We start from the raw sequence: 21,292 nt of genomic DNA, 5'->3' as shown, positions 1-21,292 counted from the left end.
AAAGGCATTTACACAGTAATCAATCAATCAATCAACTTTTTTTTTATATAGCGCCAAATCACAACAAACAGTTGCCCCAAGGCGCTCTATATTGTAAGGCAAGGCCATACAATAATTATGAAAAACCCCAACGGTCAAAACGACCCCCTATGAGCAAGCACTTGGCTACAGTGGGAAGGAAAAACTCCCTTTTAACAGGAAGAAACCTCCAGCAGAACCAGGCTCAGGGAGGGGCAGTCTTCTGCTGAGACTGGTTGGGGCTGAGGGAAAGAACCAGGAAAAAGACATGCTGTGGAGGGGGGCAGAGATCGATCACTAATGATTAAATGCAGAGTGATGCATACGGAGCAAAAAGAGAAAGAAACAGTGCATCATGGGAACAGTAAGGCAGTCCAAAACAAGCAAACAGATCAAAATCAAATCAAATCAATTTTATTTATATAGCGCCAAATCACAACAAACAGTTGCCCCAAGGCGCTTTGATCAGATCAGGATCATCAGGTAAAGGCGTGGTCAATACAAACGGGCAGGTGGTCAAAACACTATGTGGCAACAGGACTTGGAAAAAGACAAAACTCAGAGCTAGAAGCGAAGGCACAAGGCACAACGATCAGGCGAATCACAAGTGCAACCAGTGAGGCTTAAATACACCTTGGTGATGAGCTGCAAATAGGAAACACGTGTGTGGAAGGATCCAGAAATGGGTGTGGCCCAGACTGTGTTACGCCCACCCCCAAGCACCAAGAGACAGGGACAGACAAGGCCCAGGCAGGACCACCCAGCCAGGGAAGACACACAAATACACAAAATCCAAAATAATACTTAAAACAAACATGGCTGACGATAAGAGCAAACACAGAACATGACACCCGTGCCCATTCTCCGTGTAATGTGGAGCTGCATCAGGAAGGGCATCTGGCATAAAACTTGGTGCCAAATAATATGCAGATGTTGGATATGCTGTGGCGACCCCAAGCATAAAAAGGGAGAAGTCAAAAGAACTTATTTACAATACTGTAAAAGTTAGTATGACGCTGCGATATAACAGTAAGGTACTATGCACATTAATATTGTATAAAAATGTGATACAGTAGAATCTGATTCAAGCACATAATGTATCATAATGTACAAATGTATCAGTGCTGCACAATATAATAAGAGATGACAAAAGGAGGATGGAAGCAGTTTATGTAATCATGAAAACAATACTGACTGATTCCTTTGTTTCAGAAACATTTAGTCCAGTGCTAGATTAGATGTGTTTTTACTTCTAGAAAGGTGAGACATTTGGATTTTGTCAACAACAAAGATATTTTCTGTTTTAATATACTTTTGAGTCAAACCTAATGGGTACACTTGGTCTTTCTCAGGTACTACGGAGGTGCAGAGATCGTAGACAAAATCGAGTTACTGTGTCAGAAACGAGCACTATCTGCTTTTGGTCTGGACCCAAACCTTTGGGGCATCAATGTTCAGCCGTATTCCGGATCCCCTGCTAACTTTGCAGCCTATACCTCTGTGCTGCAGCCCCATGATCGCATCATGGGTCTGGATCTGCCCGACGGAGGACAGTGAGGGCACTTTTTACTTTCTGTTTGAGCTTGAGTGTTCTATTTGGCCTCATGTGGTTTATCTACAAGACAGTGACGTGCGGTGAGGTTGATGGCTGGTGAGGCAATCAGATTTACAAATATATGAGCCCCACAGAGTAGCTTATTCACGTTTGATTGACAGCAGTTAAGCACATTTAATTAAAAAAAAAACATTATTATGGACTTACCTTTATTTATAAATGAAGTCCATGTGCCGCTCCTTCTGAACAAAAGCATCGATGACTTGCTTGTGGAAGATTTCCATATATTCCTTCAGTTTTAAAGTCTCTGTCTCAGTGGAGATCACTGCCAGGGAAGAAAGTCATCCTTCATCAGTCCTGTTCCAACTCTGTGGTTTCAGACTTTTCTGGCTTTGAATGTGAGTGGTTCACCGCTCATGTTTGATGAGACTTCTTTGTAAATTCTTCAGGTCACAATATCCCATCTGAGCCCAGACATTGTCGCAAGTTGAGAAAATAAGGCAGGAAAAGTAGAAAAGGCAGTTCCTTACTGGACGTCCACACGGCCAGACACTAATGTGTCCCACTCCATTTGAAAAGAGCGGCTCTTCTGTTGTCTGAAGTAAACCTTTTATCTATGGTGTTGGTCTTCCTTTAATTATTACCTCCTGCTTTGATTGAAAGTCCACTTTAGAAAATCGTTTCAGTTTGAATATATAATCCTCCACTCTGAAACTAAAGTCCAGGCGAGAGGAAAAAATAAATGAATATCTGCTCTTGTAGTTTGCTGTCACTTATTCTGCAGCTGAGGAGTTGCTGCAAAAAGAATCCCTGGGATCACTAGTGCCCCCTAACATGAGGCAGGAGAACTGCGTGCCTCACCTGGTGCCTTTTTGCAGGCGTTTTATGATCGCTTAGCACACGAAACACGTGACACACACATACAGCTGTCGACAAAAAAACACTGTACATTATGTACATCAGCTAAACTATGGAATTTAAGTTGATATAACCAAAGTGTTTGACCATTTTAATGGCGACACACAGAGAGATGGTCTGACTGCATAGCATGTTAGCAGTCAGACCAGTGATTGCACAGTCCAAGGTGAGGCACGGCTGGCTGCTGCCTCACCGCACGACTCTACTCGGTATTTGAACAGCAAATGTGAAAATTCAGCGATTTTGAATAAAAAATAATCGAAAACTGGAGAAGTTAAAAGGAAAATAACTTTAGAGTACAAATCACTGGATAAATATAACCATTTAATTTATTTTTTCATTTTACATTTTTTTCTTTCCTCACCTGCCTCCCCTGACAGCACGTCACTGCTATGAGTACTGAGTACGTAAGAAATGTGACAAGTCAAACTCGACTGTTTTCTGCTGCATCGCTTTTCAGCCTCACTCATGGGTACATGACAGACACCAAGAGGATCTCAGCCACCTCCATCTACTTTGAGTCGATGCCTTACAAGCTGGATGTGAGTCATTTGATTGAACTTCTGCACATTAAGAAATTAAGGCTCAACAACAAAATATGTAATTTTGGTGTACCTGACAAACAGTAACCTGATTGGAAAATTAAACTTTGATTAGCATCGACATGATTTTCACTTTAGTATTGTCACTCTTCTTTCCATCCCTGTCCTCAGCCAAAAACAGGTCTGATTGACTACGACCAGCTGGAGAAGACGGCTCGACTCTTCAGACCCAGACTCATCATAGCAGGGACCAGCGCCTACGCTCGACTCATTGACTATGCTCGTATGAAAAAGGTACTTTTTAAGTAAGGATTTAGGTCTTTTTCATTGCATTCTGTAGTAACTAGGCCCATATACACATACCAGCTTACATTTTGGTGCAGCACACATTAGGTTTTGCTGTTCATTATCCTTACAAGATTTTTGTTTGAGTGAAAACCAACTGTCTTTGTCTTTACCAACTTACATTTGTAATGCTACTTTACAGTCATCCATACCAGCAGCAATTTGTGTTTGAGTGTGTTGCAGAAAGATACTTAGACATACAAATAATAGCAGACAGGAATGGAACCGCAAATCTTTAGTCAATCCACAGCCCCATTCCTACTCTTGAGCCAATGTTACCCCTATATACCCCTATTATACCTAAAACTGTTTTCATATATCACCATTCTTTCTTAATGTATAGCCATTTTATTCCAAAATTTTTAATTTCATTTAACCAGGTTAGTCCAATTGGGATGGAGACCTCTTTTGCAAGGGAGACCTGGGCAATTTTGAAGTTTCCAATTCACCTAACCTGCATGTCTTTAAATGCAAACATGGAGAGAACATGCAAACTCCACACAGAAAGGCCACAGGGGGGAGTTGAACCCCTGACCTTCTTGCTGTGAGACAACAGAGCTACCCACTAGGCCACGTGCTGCCAAAATGTAAATAACTGAAGGCATTTGCCATTTAAGAGTTGAAAGTGGAAACCAAAAAAGGGAATTTTGTTTGAATTAATACTACAGAGGCCATATCATGGATACAATCTATTCTAAACAATAAAAATACTTATTTTCAATCTTGTGCACTTGAACAGCAATAAATGGACTGCATTTGTATAGCCCTTTTCCATCTTCATCAAATGCTCAAAGCGCTTTACAAATAATGCCTCACATTCACCCCCATGTCAGGCTGCTGCCATACAAGGCATCCACTACACACCGGGAGCAACTAGGGGACCTTGCCCAAGTGATTTTCCGGTCAGGCTGGGATTTGAACCAAGGAACCTCTGGGCTTAAGCCCAATGCTTTAACCACTAGAATAGCAATAGTTCATTAAAATTTTACTTCAGATGGCAGATACAGCTTTTAATATAACAAGAGGTTTGCTACATTTTACAATTGAATGTCTAAAACAAAAACAGTTTGCAGTTTTTCTACAAAATCAAGGAATTGCACCAAAATATAAGGATAAAGTAAATTCTAAATAGGTTAAATTTTTTTAAAGAATTTAGTAGACCTATTTAAGTATGGCAACAGGTGAAACAGGTGAGATTAAACATGTTGGAATCTTTGATTTTCTGCAGAATTGCCCAAGGTTACTTTGTTGAAATGTATTTGCAATGTCTTTATTTTGTGGCATATCACCACGATTTATTCTGGGAGGATTCTATGACAAATATAGTGAGTTTGCCGCATGAGGTTTTGCAGACAACATGAAGGAGAATGCGTGCATGTGTGCAGGTGCAAGCTTTCGCATTTACCTTTGACTATGAATGAAATGTTGGACTTGGTTTTGTAAACCAAGTCTAAATGTAACTGTAACCAGATTTAGCATTGACAGCTGACACAGCAGACCTGTCTGAGTGTTCTCTCACCTGTCCAGCAGAAATCCAGCAAAACCTTTGTGAGTTATGTCCAGATTTTATTCTGAGTTCTTCCCAGCGTGATGTCTCATTGCACTTGGTTCTTAGCTCTGTCTGTTGCTGTTGCTCGACTTGAATTTTACATGCTGTCTGAACATTTTCAGTCATAATTCAATGTCTACCACAATTATTCTACCCCATGATGCCGACACTGAGCAAGTTTGCCATTCAAGGGGTAAGTGCAGATTTTGACCCACATGACAAGCAAGACCAGTTTTGCTCCTAAAGGGAACATCCATCCAACCATTTTCTGAACTCACTTATTCCGATTTAAGGAATAAGTGAGTTCAGAAAATGGCCACATGAGGCCATTTTCTGAACTCACTTAGTCTCGCCCAGTGACTATTCCAGCAGTGGGCAGTGGTGGGGTATGCCCTGGGAAGACTGCCAATCCATTGCAGGGCAGACATACACAAACACATTCACACTCACACTACCTATAGTCAGTTTAGAGTCACAATTCACCTCACCTGCATGTGTTTGGAAGTGGGAGGAGGTAGGAGCACCAGATGTGAAAACAGGCAAACATGGGGAGAACATACAAACTCACACAGAACCTTCTCGCTGTGATTCAACAGTGCTAATTGCTAACCCACCGTGCTACATAGCATAACGTCATGGACTGCATTTATATAACGCTTTTTCCATCTGCATCAGAAGCTCAATTGGTTTTACAGAAATTCCCTCACATTCACACAAACACACTCACACACTGATGTCATGTTATGCATATGTTATTACACTCCAAGTTATTCCGATTTAACAGAATTTAAAAAGCTCTATTAAAGTATGGTATTTGCAGAAAGGTGATGCAGGAAAATTAAAATTCTGTTTTGTTGTTAATTATATTTCATAATTTGCATTTAGTTTTCAAAGTAAAGTGCTGATTTTTCATATTTAATGTCTGTTCCTGGTGATGTTCCAGTTGTGTGAGGAGCTGAATGCTTACCTGCTGGCAGACATGGCTCATATCAGCGGCCTGGTGGCAGCAGCAGCTGTTCCCTCTCCTTTCAAACATGCCGACCTGGTCACCTCCACTACCCATAAATCCCTGCGTGGAGTCAGGTGAGGGCCTAAGTATATTGTGTGAATTTTTTGTAAAACATTTTTGAGGGTTAGGTCATGGTATTAAGAGAGCTTGAGTTTCTGTCTAAAAGACTGCATCTAAAAATGGCTTGCAGATGCGTTGAGTGTAAAATCAGAATAGATGTGGATGTGTCCTTATACAGCATGAAAAGATGACACCAAGTGATACGATGCTGTTCATGGATGGCATAAGACAGGAAACTGTCATTTGGTGTCATTCAACAAAGGCCATGCAGGAGCATCTAATGTGACATGCTTTGGTAAACTATTATCTGACCCATGAACAAGATGGAGGGAGCCCTCGTGAAACACATCAGCGGCAGTGCTAGAGGGAGCAAGCACGGTTATGGGATAGAGAGAAAAAATATGCAGTTTTTTGGCTGAATCCTTAGTGCCATGTTTCAGTTCCTCTTTGATCTGCAGGGCCGGTCTGATCTTTTACCGGAAAGGCGTACAGTCTGTGGATAAGAAAGGTCAGGAGATGACCTATGACCTTGAGGACAGGGTAAACTTCGCCGTGTTCCCATCACTTCAAGGAGGACCTCACAATCACGCCATTGCGGGAGTGGCTATAGCCCTCAAACAGGTCTGGATGTATATTTACTGCATCAATACTCAACAGTATCCTGAAACATGAAAGATGTGAAGGGCCCTATCTTAAACGTGGCACAAAGCGGTGCCAGAGTCAGCGCTAGTCGCTTTCATGCACAGCACACATGGTGCTTGAGTAGCAATGCAAATGCAGCAGGAGCAACACGTTCAACAGAGGAGGTTGTCAATGGACACTGCTGCACCTGTAAATTATTGACTGTATTCTTTGATGTTTTTTAATGTTTCTTTGCTAGAAAACCTCCTCACTTCAGCATCCTCTATTCAGCGCTCTTGTGGGCATTTTTTTTCTATTTTTCCATACTTTCAGTAATTCCCCTTTCAAGGTACTTACTAATGGCATAATGCCCATTTGTACCTCATCAAAATGTTCAGAACAATCTCAGCTTTCTGAATGTCAGACAAATATTTGTCTTGAACCCAGTTCAGTTTATTTATATAGCACCAAATTACAACAAAGCTGCCCCAAGGTCCTTCATACAGGTATGGTCTAACCTTACCAAGCCCCCTGAGCAAGCACATAGGCGACAGTGATAAGGGCCCCTTCACACATAGTGCAAATTTGTTCGACTTGTGCATTAAGTGCACATGAAGCAGGAATCATATGCAAACCATGTAATGTCGTAGCTTCCTTTACACCTCATACACCTGTTGCTGTGACTATTTGCACACTCCAGCAGCTGAAAGACAGAGTGTGCGCTGTGCGAACCCATTATTTATTCCACATAATCGACGCAATGTGTTCCCACAGGTACCAGCTGGATGTTCTGCAACTGGCACTGCACCTGCTCAAAAGACACCGACCGGCGCGTGCATGAACTCTCGCACCGGAATTTCGTTGGTGCACTAATTTCGAACTGTTTTGCACTGTTTCGCCGTAATCAACCAAACTGAAGGGGCCCTAAGGAAAAACTCCCTCTGGTGTTTTGAAGTAGAAACCTCAAGCAGACCAGACTCAGAAGACCGACCCACTTCTTAGGCCATTCTAGTAGTTGCAAAGTTACAAGCAGTTACAAAAACAGAGTAAAAAATGCAATGTCATTCTTGAGGCCAAGCCCAATAGTTCAAAGGTGTATAGCTCGATGGAACAATCCAGAGTCCCTGGCAGGGCAACAGGCCACTCCTGACCAGAGTCCCTGTAAGCGGCATCAGCTACGACAGTCCTATGTCCCCGGCTCTGGCAGTGTCACTTCTGGCCTTCATCATAGTTCTGTGATGCTCCAGTTTATTGTCCGTCATGTGACATAGCTCACACCCCATCCAGTCGCTCAGCATGAGGCTCTCATGTGGCTCCCTGTGACTCATGAGTAGCAATACCTCAGATAGAGAGAAAAAGTTGGACAGAACTAAGAGCACCTAGGGCATTAGTTTCGATAGCAATAAATCAGCAGAGAAGCAGAGGGGGTACTAATATGGTTGCCTTCAGCTAACCCAATATTTCATTAACAAACCCAAAGTTCATGTGATGGCGCCTTCATAGAAAAATGTGTGCAGTTAGCAGCTCTGATTACATTCGGAAATCCGGCTCTTGCTGCAAAATGCGCTGTGATGTTGGAATGTACCGGGATGAGAGTCGGATGATTGTGTTCCGCACAGCTGGCGTGACTCGGCGCCACGTTGACTGGCACACTCCTGACCGATCAGTAAGCTCACACTGGGATGCACATGATGCCAGGATGCCCCAGCGTGGTCAGCAACTGTGTGGGACAACCCCTGGCTCATTGGCGTATTGCGTTCTGGGCCAGCTGCAGTTCTGTGTGCAACTCCAGTCACAGTGACCTTCTTTATCGAAATCGGTTTTGTGAGCCAGTTATCCTTGTGTTCCCTGAATACATGCTCACGTCGGATTGCACCATTTGCAAGGTCCTCTGACAACGCTAACACACACTTACATGTCCACAGTGGAACAATAGCTGTAGAGATGTGCGTACGATGCACTGCACATTTCCACGCTCACGTCACTTTTGATACATTTGCATATGGACGTGGAGATGGGCGTACGCCAGGTTTTTGTGCATAAGCACACTTTGTGCATGAGGCCCCTGGAACATTCCAAAATGGAATATTTGTAAATTAATACCTTTTACCTGTCTTCTGGGTGTCTTTTCGTTTGGATTCATTCCTTTTTGTATGAATAAAGTCCACTTTTGATGAAATTGATGTCAAAAATGTCTGTTCAACCTTGGGAAAAAAACTGCTGCTTCAATTCCTGAAGAAAATAATGGTGGAGAGAGCATATGACAAGTAACATCTCATGTTGTCATAAAATGTGTTTCTGCAGGCTTCCACTCCCATGTTCAAGCAGTACATCGCTCAGGTGCTGCTGAACGCAAAAGTCATGGCCAACGCTCTGCTGAAAAAAGGCTACAACCTGGTATCAGGTACTGAACCAAAACCCAGTATGGTTTGAATCAAGTCATACTTTCATTGTCACATTAATGCAGCAGAAAAACTCATGTTTGACTCAAGAGTTTTTTTACGTCATTAATTTTTCTGTTTGATTAAAAATAAACAAAAAAAACCAACAGTTTATATAATTTATGAAAATACATGCTAATTAGTCAAAAACAAAAACCTTGGAAGTTTAGATGGTCAGAAATGTGAAAAGGAGCAAATATGAGTCTGTGTACTTATTTTTAATTTACAAAAAATCAATCAATCAATCAATCAATTTTTTTATATAGCGCCAAATCACAACAAACAGTTGCCCCAAGGCGCTTTATATTGTAAGGCAAGGCCATACAATAATTATGTAAAACCCCAACGGTCAAAACGACCCCCTGTGAGCAAGCACTTGGCTACAGTGGGAAGGAAAAACTCCCTTTTAACAGGAAGAAACCTCCAGCAGAACCAGGCTCAGGGAGGGGCAGTCTTCTGCTGGGACTGGTTGGGGCTGAGGGAGAGAACCAGGAAAAAGACATGCTGTGGAGGGGAGCAGAGATCAATCACTAATGATTAAATGCAGAGTGGTGCATACAGAGCAAAAAGAGAAAGAAACAGTGCATCATGGGAACCCCCCAGCAGTCTACGTCTATAGCAGCATAACTAAGGGATGGTTCAGGGTCACCTGATCCAGCCCTAACTATAAGCTTTAGCAAAAAGGAAAGTTTTAAGCCTAATCTTAAAAGTAGAGAGGGTGTCTGTCTCCCTGATCTGAATTGGGAGCTGGTTCCACAGGAGAGGAGCCTGAAAGCTGAAGGCTCTGCCTCCCATTCTACTCTTACAAACCCTAGGAACTACAAGTAAGCCTGCAGTCTGAGAGCGAAGCGCTCTATTGGGGTGATATGGTACTACGAGGTCCCTAAGATAAGATGGGACCTGATTATTCAAAACCTTATAAGTAAGAAGAAGAATTTTAAATTCTATTCTAGAATTAACAGGAAGCCAATGAAGAGAGGCCAATATGGGTGAGATATGCTCTCTCCTTCTAGTCCCCGTCAGTACTTTAGCTGCAGCATTTTGAATTAACTGAAGGCTTTTTAGGGAACTTTTAGGACAACCTGATAATAATGAATTACAATAGTCCAGCCTAGAGGAAATAAATGCATGAATTAGTTTTTCAGCATCACTCTGAGACAAGACCTTTCTGATTTTAGAGATATTGCGTAAATGCAAAAAAGCAGTCCTACATATTTGTTTAATATGCGCTTTGAATGACATATCCTGATCAAAAATGACTCCAAGATTTCTCACAGTATTACTAGAGGTCAGGGTAATGCCATCCAGAGTAAGGATCTGGTTAGACACCATGTTTCTAAGATTTGTGGGGCCAAGTACAATAACTTCAGTTTTATCTGAGTTTAAAAGCAGGCAATTAGAGGTCATCCATGTCTTTATGTCTGTAAGACAATCCTGCAGTTTAGCTAATTGGTGTGTGTCCTCTGGCTTCATGGATAGATAAAGCTGGGTATCATCTGCGTAACAATGAAAATTTAAGCAATACCGTCTAATAATACTGCCTAAGGGAAGCATGTATAAAGTGAATAAAATTGGTCCTAGCACAGAACCTTGTGGAACTCCATAATTAACTTTAGTCTGTGAAGAAGATTCCCCATTTACATGAACAAATTGTAATCTATTAGACAAATATGATTCAAACCACCGCAGCGCAGTGCCTTTAATACCTATGGCATGCTAAAATCTCTGTAATAAAATTTTATGGTCAACAGTATCAAAAGCAGCACTGAGGTCTAACAGAACAAGCACAGAGATGAGTCCACTGTCCGAGGCCATAAGAAGATCATTTGTAACCTTCACTAATGCTGTTTCTGTACTATGATGAATTCTAAAACCTGACTGAAACTCTTCAAATAGACCATTCCTCTGCAGATGATCAGTTAGCTGTTTTACAACTACCCTTTCAAGAATTTTTGAGAGAAAAGGAAGGTTGGAGATTGGCCTATAATTAGCTAAGATAGCTGGGTCAAGTGATGGCTTTTTAAGTAATGGTTTAATTACTGCCACCTTAAAAGCCTGTGGTACATAGCCAACTAACAAAGATAGATTGATCATATTTAAGATCGAAGCATTAAATAATGGTAGGGCTTCCTTGAGCAGCCTGGTAGGAATGGGGTCTAATAAACATGTTGATGGTTTGGATGAAGTAACTAATGAAAATAACTCAGACAGAACAATCGGAGAGAAAGAGTCTAACCAAATACCGGCATCACTGAAAGCAGCCAAAGATAACGATACGTCTTTGGGATGGTTATGAGTAATTTTTTCTCTAATAGTTAAAATTTTGTTAGCAAAGAAAGTCATGAAGTCATTACTAGTTAAAGTTAATGGAATACTCAGCTCAATAGAGCTCTGACTCTTTGTCAGCCTGGCTACAGTGCTGAAAAGAAACCTGGGGTTGTTCTTATTTTCTTCAATTAGTGATGAGTAGAAAGATGTCCTAGCTTTATGGAGGGCTTTTTTATAGAGCAACAGACTCTTTTTCCAGGCTAAGTGAAGATCTTCTAAATTAGTGAGACGCCATTTCCTCTCCAACTTACGGGTTATCTGCTTTAAGCTACGAGTTTGTGAGTTATACCACGGAGTCAGACACTTCTGATTTAAAGCTCTCTTTTTCAGAGGAGCTACAGCATCCAAAGTTGTCTTCAATGAGGATGTAAAACTATTGACGAGATACTCTATCTCCCTTACAGAGTTTAGGTAGCTACTGTGCACTGTGTTGGTATATGGCATTAGAGAACATAAAGAAGGAATCATATCCTTAAACCTAGTTACAGCGCTTTCTGAAAGACTTCTAGTGTAATGAAACTTATTCCCCACTGCTGGGTAGTCCATCAGAGTAAATGTAAATGTTATTAAGAAATGATCAGACAGAAGGGAGTTTTCAGGGAATACTGTTAAGTCTTCAATTTCCATACCATAAGTCAGAACAAGATCTAAGATATGATTAAAGTGGTGGGTGGACTCATTTACATTTTGAGCAAAGCCAATTGTGTGGATGTTAAAATCGCCCACTATAATTATCTTATCTGAGCTAAGCACTAAGTCAGACAAAAGGTCTGAAAATTCACAGAGAAACTCACAGTAACGACCAGGTGGACGATAGATAATAACAAATAAAACTGGTTTTTGGGACTTCCAATTTGGATGGACAAGACTAAGAGACAAGCTTTCAAATGAATTAAAGCTCTGTCTGGGTTTTTGATTAATTAATAAGCTGGGATGGAAGATTGCTGCTAATCCTCCGCCCCGGCCCGTGCTACGAGCATTCTGACAGTTAGTGTGACTCGGGGGTGTTGACTCATTTAAACTAACATATTCATCCTGCTGTAACCAGGTTTCTGTAAGGCAGAATAAATCAATATGTTGATCAATTATTATATCATTTACCAACAGGGACTTAGAAGAGAGAGACCTAATGTTTAATAGACCACATTTAACTGTTTTAGTCTGTGGTGCAGTTGAAGGTGCTATATTATTAAAAAATGTCTGCAGACTGTCACATTTTATCCTCCCGACGAGCCCCATCTGTTCTCAGCAGGCGGAGCCCCGATCGTTAATCTGGTGAAAAACTGATCTTAATATGACAAGTTCTCTGCAGACACGAGTTACAACTTTTAATTTTGATGCACTAATTGGATGCCCTGTGATGCAGCGACTTTTGTTTTCACATCTTAAGAAAGAAGTGGAAATTGGTTTTAAAATTATACCATTTTTTCAATAAAAACAAACCAAATGTTCAGGTTTTTGACCTGGGGACATGTTAGAGGCAACTAAAAATACAAAGAAACACAAAGACAAAGTGTGACGAACAATAAATAAATCAAGTCAAAGTCAAAACAGAATTTATTTTGACTAGAAATCAACACAATCTCTCTTGTTCTCACTTCCCTTCCTGCCAGGTGGAACAGACACCCATCTGGTCTTGGTTGACCTTCGACCTCGTGGGATAGACGGGGCTCGAGCTGAGCGGATGCTGGAGCTGGTCTCCATCACCGCCAACAAAAACACCTGTCCTGGGGACAAGAGTGCCCTGATTCCAGGAGGGCTCAGACTCGGTATCGTATGTGTGCTTGTGTTGGAGGAGGTTATGTTATTGCCCCTGTTTGTTTGTTCGTCTGTCTGTCTGTCTGTTTGTCTGATTGTGAACTGCCTGGAGCCCACAATTTCATATATCATTGTGTATTTTTTTACTGAAGATTCATCTCCTGATAGGCAAGATGTGATTCAATTTTCAAGATCATAGGTCAAAGGGCAAAGTCAGGAAAAATCTTGGAAGATTGGACAAATCCCTATCTTTAACATTGAACACGTATTCAAAAATTCATAACTCTGTCAATAAAGATCAAATGTCTTTCATATTTGTGATCATCATGTAGGATGGTGTTCTTTATCGACTGGGAATATTTGATCCAGATGTGATCCAGATTACAGATTTTGTGGCCATTTAAATTTAACATTGAAAATCCCATTTTAATGTATATTTTATGTTATATCGTAATCAAACGTGCCCCAATCACTCTCATATTTAAAAGTGAGGTGCAGACTGACACTCACTATCAACTGACAAAGTTTGATCTGGATCTGATCCAGATTGTGGGTTTTGTGGGCGTTTGAATTTAATATTGAAAAGCCCATTTGATGTACATATTTTGCATTATATCGCTATCAAAAGTGCCTCAATCACTCTCATTTGTGACAGTGAGGTGCAAACAGGCACTCTCAATGAATATCAAAAAAGTTTGATCATAGAAGTAGAGAGACTGGAATGTCAACTCAGGATCCCGTTCCATTAAGTTCTGTTTGTGAGTTTGTGACCCCGGGATTTCAGCCACTCGGCCACGGGAGTTGAGGTAATTCACTTCCGGTCGTCTGCCAGAATTAACACCAGATGTGTTTTCTTCATGTTTTCTTGCTCTTTTTATGGCTTCAGCAAGTTATCCGCTCAAAGTATGTTCAAAGTGTAGCTTGAATGAAGTTCTTGTTGATTTTAAATTGTATTCAGGACAAAACTTGCTAATATTACTGATAAGAGCATGCAGACTGTCAGCAAGTGTGGGGGAAAATCACGGTCAGTAATCATTAATTATTCATAAAATGTGTATAAAATACAATAAAAGCACACATCATTCATGATTTTCAAAAGCTTCATAGTAAAACTCAGAAATATAACCATATAAAACTCATAAATAGCACAGTAAAAGTCATCAAACACCATAATAAAATCTTCAAGCAATAAAAATCAAACACCATAAAATAATCATAGTATTCCTTTTAAAAAAATACGGCCTGAAAAAAGTTTTGTGTGTGTGTGTGTGTGTGTGTGTGTATATATATATATATATATATATATATATATATATATATATATATATATATATATATATATATATATATTATTTATATTTTAGTCAGTCCAACGGCAACATGTTTTCAATATGTGTGCGTGTATGTGTGCGATATCAGAAGGTCGTCGGCCTCACTGCAGCAATTTCTATTTTTTTCCCAGGATTTCAAAGAAATATTGACTGGCATCAATCTTGGAGATCCTGATATTCTTCCAGAAGAACCACATTCTTTTGCTGAACAACAAAACTCGTTAAGAACAATTCACATTTTATTTTCAGTCATAAATTATTTTGATATCACTGAGGTATCACACAGTCGATACGATAAAATATACATCATTTATTTCAGTCCACACAAATCAAAGAAAATATGAGAGGCATCATGAAGGACCTGACACCCGCCTTCAGTTTCTATCACGCTGCCAAAACTGTGGAAAAATCACCAGCAAGCTCAGTGACTGTATATTACATGATTTAAAGTGACATGAAAGTTTTGTAGTTTCAGAACTGTGCACATTGTCAGTTCTTGCATCATGAAGATGTCCAGGATATCTGGAATCAACCGTGAGGCCTCACAGACGGCATTCTACCTGACGGCAGCTGACAGGATGACGCAGGTGACCGGAGACCACCAGCTGACTCCTGGATGCTGAGTCGAGCAGTTCTCAGTCTGGTGATGTGGACAGACTTGTTCCCTCACATAAAATTGCATTTAGAGTAAAACAGAAATCATCAGTATTTACAGAATTGATTGAGTTAATTTTGTAAAATCAATATAAACACAGAAAGGTGAATATATCAATGATACACAGATGACACAATAAAACAAACACTTATTTCCACTGTGGTCCATGTGAAGCTGAAACTTGACAACACTGAGGAGCTCGATTAAATATGTACAGATTGCAAAGACATTATAATCTCATCAATTAATGTAAGTAGCAGTAAGTGTATAGTTTATACAACCCCTGGCAATAATTATGGAATCACCGGCCTCGGAGGATGTTCATTCAGTTGTTTAATTTTGTAGAAAAAAAGCAGATCACAGACATGACACAAAACTAAAGTCATTTCAAATGGCAACTTTCTGTGGTGGTTTGAATCATATTTGTCTAATAGATTACAATTTGTTCATGTAAATGGGGAATCTTCTTCACAGACTAAAGTTAATTATGGAGTTCCACAAGGTTCTGTGCTAGGACCAATTTTATTCACTTTATACATGCTTCCCTTAGGTAGTATTATTAGACGGTATTGCTTAAATTTTCATTGTTACGCAGATGATACCCAGCTTTATCTATCCATGAAGCCAGAGGACACACACCAATTAGCTAAACTGCAGGATTGTCTTACAGACATAAAGACATGGATGACCTCTAATTTCCTGCTTTTAAACTCAGATAAAACTGAAGTTATTGTACTTGGCCCCACAAATCTTAGAAACATGGTGTCTAACCAGATCCTTACTCTGGATGGCATTACCCTGACCTCTAGTAATACTTTGAGAAATCTTGGAGTCATTTTTGATCAGGATATGTCATTCAAAGCGCATATTAAACAAATATGTAGGACTGCTTTTTTGCATTTACGCAATATCTCTAAAATCAGAAAGGTCTTGTCTCAGAGTGATGCTGAAAAACTAATTCATGCATTTATTTCCTCTAGGCTGGACTATTGTAATTCATTATTATCAGGTTGTCCTAAAAGTTCCCTAAAAAGCCTTCAGTTAATTCAAAATGCTGCAGCTAGAGTACTGACAGGGACTAGAAGGAGAGAGCATATCTCACCCATATTGGCCTCTCTTCATTGGCTTCCTGTTAATTCTAGAATAGAATTTAAAATTCTTCTTCTTACTTATAAGGTTTTGAATAATCAGGTCCCATCTTATCTTAGGGACCTCGTAGTACCATATCACCCCAATAGAGCGCTTCGCTCTCAGACTGCAGGCTTACTTGTAGTTCCTAGGGTTTGTAAGAGTAGAATGGGAGGCAGAGCCTTCAGCTTTCAGGCTCCTCTCCTGTGGAACCAGCTCCCAATTCAGATCAGGGAGACAGACACCCTCTCTACTTTTAAGATTAGGCTTAAAACTTTCCTTTTTGCTAAAGCTTATAGTTAGGGCTGGATCAGGTGACCCTGAACCATCCCTTAGTTATGCTGCTATAGACGTAGACTGCTGGGGGGTTCCCATGATGCACTGTTTCTTTCTCTTTTTGCTCTGTATGCACCACTCTGCATTTAATCATTAGTGATCGATCTCTGCTCCCCTCCACAGCATGTCTTTTTCCTGGTTCTCTCCCTCAGCCCCAACCAGTCCCAGCAGAGGACTGCCCCTCCCTGAGCCTGGTTCTGCTGGAGGTTTCTTCCTGTTAAAAGGGAGTTTTTCCTTCCCACTGTAGCCAAGTGCTTGCTCACAGGGGGTCATTTTGACCGTTGGGGTTTTACATAATTATTGTATGGCCTTGCCTTACAATATAAAGCGCCTTGGGGCAACTGTTTGTTGTGATTTGGCGCTATATAAAAAAATTGATTGATTGATTGACTATAAGAAATCAGGAAAAATAATTGTGGCAGTCAGTAACGGTTACTTTTTTAGACCAAGCCGAGGGAAAAAAATATGGACTCACTCAATTCTGAGGAATAAATTATGGAATCACCCTGTAAATTTTCATCCCCAAAACTAACACCTGCATCAAATCAGATCTGCTCGTTAGTCTGCATCTAAAAAGGAGTGATCACACCTTGGAGAGCTGTTGCACCAAGTGGACTGACATGAATCATGGCTCCAACACGAGAGATGTCAGTTGAAACAAAGGAGAGGATTATTAAACTATTAAAAGAGGGTAAATCATCACGCAATGTTGCAAAAGATGTTGGTTGTTCACAGTCAGCTGTGTCTAAACTCTGGACCAAATACAAACAACATGGGAAGGTTGTTAAAGGCAAACATACTGGTAGACCAAGGAAGACATCAAAGCATCAAGACAGAAAACTTAAAGCAATATGTCTCAAAAATCGAAAATGCACAACAAAACAAATGAGGAATGAATGGGAGGAAACTGGAGTCAACGTCTGTGACCAAACTGTAAGAAACCGCCTAAAGGAAATGGGATTTACATACAGAAAAGCTAAACAAAAGCCATCATTAACACCTAAACAGAAAAAAAACAAGGTTACAATGGGCTAAGGAAAACAATCATGGACTGTGGATGACTGGATGAAAGTCATATTCAGTGATGAATCTCGAATCTGCATTGGGCAAGGTGATGATGCTGGAACTTTTGTTTGGTGCCCTTCCAATGAGATTTATAAAGATGACTGCCTGAAGAGAACATGTAAATTTCCACAGTCATTGATGATATGGGGCTGCATGTCAGGTAAAGGCACTGGGGAGATGGCTGTCATTAAATCATCAATAAATGCACAAGTTTACGTTGATATTTTGGATACTTTTCTTATCCCATCAATTGAAAGGATGTTTGGGGATGATGAAATCATTTTTCAAGATGATAATGCATCTTGCCATAGAGCAAAAACTGTGAAAACATTCCTTGCAAAAAGACACATAGGGTCAATGTCATGGCCTGCAAATAGTCTGGATCTTAATCCAATTGAAAATCATTGGTGGAAGTTGAAGAAAATGGTCCATGACAAGGCTCCAACCTGCAAAGCTGATCTGGCAACAGCAATCAGAGAAAGTTGGAGCCAGACTGATGAAGAGTACTGTTTGTCACTCATTAAGTCCATGCCTCAGAGACTGCAAGCTGTTATAAAAGCCAGAGGTGGTGCAACAAAATACTAGTGATGTGTTGGAGCGTTCTTTTGTTTTTCATGATTCCATAATTTTTTCCTCAGAATTGAGTGAATCCATATTTTTTTTCCTCTGCTTGGTCTAAAAAAGTAACCGTTACTGACTGCCACAATGTTTTTTCCTGATTTCTTATAGTGTTTCTTAAAGCCAGAAAGTTGCCATTTGAAATGACTTTAGTTTTGTGTCATGTCTGTGATCTGCTTTTTTCCTACAAAATTAAACAACTGAATGAACATCCTCCGAGGCCGGTGATTCCATAATTTTTGCCAGGGGTTGTATATATACAGTTTACACTGGGATATCGTTAAAATAAAATAAGTACAAATTGAACAGAGAACAATAAGATCTCAAAAAATTTAAATAAATAGCAACTGTATCCCTGTAAAAGTGTAGACAACAAATTTAGCACCTCATTTTGGACAAGAAAATAATGGACTAGAAGATAAGCTTGTCTTTTGGACCAGAAATCACATTAAAAAATAAAAATAACTAAAAAGGTGATGTGATCCTCTTCCCTTAGATGACTGAATAAACTTAATTTTAACTGTCTTATAAAGCTTGCCTTGTTTCTAATCAACTGCAAGATCTAGACTGAATAGTTCCCTACATGTGGGATATGTGGGTTATATCTTGATCTTTCAACCTAACCAGTTGTTTCCAAACCTTCACAGCAACCGACGAAGCATTTTCATTTTGACAGCAGAGTGACTCTGTGAGTGATAATCAGGGCAGCTACAAAATGTAAGGCTCAGTAAATTATTCAGATTAATTGATCAAAACCTTTAACCTTATTTTGTGATGTTTGATATTGTCGATGCTCAGCACAATATTGGAGTTTATAATACCTGTGGATGAAGCGCGAGCTGCAGAGCAAAAGACCTGAAGTGAAGAAGCCCAAGTCCTCTCACACATGCACCTCAGCCCCCGAGATCAGAAGCTGGGGTTCCATCTCTCCACTTCTATGGTTTGAGCCACATCTGATCCATATTGCGGATTTAGCAAATATTTGATTCTTTTTAACATTGAACAGCCCTTTTGATCTATATTTTTTGTATTATATTTTAGCTTATGAAAAGTCACTTCTAACAGGACTTTGACCTTGAAAATGTTTTCCAACGTAAAAAATTTGTAGAATTGAAAACTAGTGTTGGCGGAGGATTGCGCTCTACTAGTGCAGTACTCTAGTTGTTCTTTGTTGTGATTTTGGGTCAGTCTTTGTGCTTCATGACAGCATTTCTCACATCTGCATCCAATTTTATCAGATTCAGCAATGATCATCTCCACTTTGTTATATCCTCTTCTATTTTTTAATAAATACATTGTAATCATTTATTTCCTGTTGTGATGATTTTTACAGGAGCTCCTGCTTTAACCTCCCGACAGTTCAAGGAGGGCGACTTTGAGAAGGTTGTGGAGTTTATTGATGAAGGGATTCATATCGCGCTGGATGTGAAGAAGAAGACGGGTGAGAAATAAAGCTTCCTATTTCTGATTCATGGTGCTGCTGCTTGTCACAGACATCATAAATTGCCTTAAAACTAAGAAACACCAGGGTGGAAATGAGAAGAACAGATTGGATAAAGTGTTTTGACTTTATATTAATATTTTCAATATCAGCGTAAAGATAAGTAAGTTAGAACCTGACAACCGGAACACTGATTCACAAATAACTAACTTTCTGCAGTTGCAGCATCTGTTTTACACAGCTGTTTATCATTTACAGTGACAGTTTTATGACATCGCAACTATTTAATTGACATAATGTTGCATGAATATAACAGTAAATACAAAGTATGTCTGTACAGCACTGTGCAAAAGCTTTAAGTCCCCCTGAAATTTTGATAAAATGCAGTGTTAGAGTTATTACACTGCAAAACATCCAGAAAGTAAGACCGGTGCATATACGCCCTACCGGGCATCAGATACCCAGCTGGGATAATAAGTTGGCCACAGGTGGAAAAAGATCCCACAATTGTCAAGACACAAAAATTTCTCACAATGCATGAAGGTTTCCACCCAAATTCCTGCACCCTGAGGCTCTATGAGCAACGGAAAGAAGGAGGGCGAAGATCAGTGCGTCAGAGCCACAATCCAGGATGAGACGAGGGTCACAGAGTCACACAGGGACCACGGCACATGGGTCACTGTATCATCAAGATATGAACATGTTTTCTGTGCACAAGCATGTGGGGGGTAACATCACAAACAGTTTCCAGCACCAGACGATAGCTTGAGGGAATAATTGGTGAAACAAACAAACAAAACATATGTTGTTCCCTTTTTGGACAGGAAATCTGTCCAGCTTCAAGTCTTTCCTGCTTGAAGATCCAGAGACAGTCTCACGCATTGCAGAGCTCCGCCAGCGGGTGGAGCTGTTCGCCAGGCCCTTCCCCATGCCAGGATTCACTGACCACTGACATCACAGAGTGACTCCACAGGCGGTTTGACCAGTGCATCATGGGACCACAGCTAAGGAGTGCAAAGAGTTCATTAATGACCTGGTTGGACTAGGAAACAGGTTAGAAAGCATCTCAGCGAGTATTCATTCATGTTCTGTCACACGTGTTCTGGAGCAACTCTTGGCATCATAACTGCCAGATAATAGCAAAAACAAAAATGATGATGTGAAAGTATTAAAAAAGCTGTCAGATAATCAAATTAAATCACTTAGAAATGGAAAATGTGTAGATGTTATCTGGCAGTTATGACACCACACCTCTGTTTCATATTTACACTCTAAAGCTGAGAAGAACCGTGTTTTAAGTGTTTGTTTTTAATCTTAAGTCTTTAATGTGCTTTTTGAAGCTTTTTTTTTTTTTGCTGACAGGCTCACAGCAGCTGTGATGGAATATTAATTTGTGATGAATATCACCGTGTTTTTAAGGCTTTGTTTCCAACACTGTGATTTGTATTCTAATTGTTTGTGTCTGAATTTAATGTTGGAGATTTGTGTATAATGTTTAGATGTGGTGCATCTTAAAATATCTATTAAAAAACTGATATATGTTCATCTGGTGTGTTGCACTGCCTAATATTTTA

General features: G+C 40.1%; 1 protein-coding gene across 1 annotated transcript in view; it reads left to right on the top strand.

The window, feature by feature from the left end:
* LOC117511823 (serine hydroxymethyltransferase, mitochondrial-like) overlaps nucleotides 1-20,992 on the top strand; it is a 72,028-nt gene extending 51,036 nt beyond the window's left edge. The window contains exons 4-12 of the mRNA XM_034171733.1: nucleotides 1,371-1,571; nucleotides 2,952-3,033; nucleotides 3,205-3,327; nucleotides 5,871-6,010; nucleotides 6,455-6,617; nucleotides 8,922-9,021; nucleotides 13,000-13,155; nucleotides 19,611-19,718; nucleotides 20,543-20,992. Of these exons, the coding sequence (XP_034027624.1) occupies nucleotides 1,371-1,571; nucleotides 2,952-3,033; nucleotides 3,205-3,327; nucleotides 5,871-6,010; nucleotides 6,455-6,617; nucleotides 8,922-9,021; nucleotides 13,000-13,155; nucleotides 19,611-19,718; nucleotides 20,543-20,670 (1,201 nt within the window). The 3' untranslated portion in view covers nucleotides 20,671-20,992. The remainder of the gene's footprint in view (nucleotides 1-1,370; nucleotides 1,572-2,951; nucleotides 3,034-3,204; nucleotides 3,328-5,870; nucleotides 6,011-6,454; nucleotides 6,618-8,921; nucleotides 9,022-12,999; nucleotides 13,156-19,610; nucleotides 19,719-20,542) is intronic.
* Nucleotides 20,993-21,292: the final 300 nt, after the last annotated feature.

The sequence above is a fragment of the Thalassophryne amazonica genome, chromosome 6 (genome assembly GCF_902500255.1).
Source record: "Thalassophryne amazonica chromosome 6, fThaAma1.1, whole genome shotgun sequence".
NCBI classification, from domain to species: domain Eukaryota; kingdom Metazoa; phylum Chordata; class Actinopteri; order Batrachoidiformes; family Batrachoididae; genus Thalassophryne; species Thalassophryne amazonica.
Note: the sequence above shows the minus strand (reverse complement) of the source record. Positions and strands in the feature narration are given on the sequence as shown.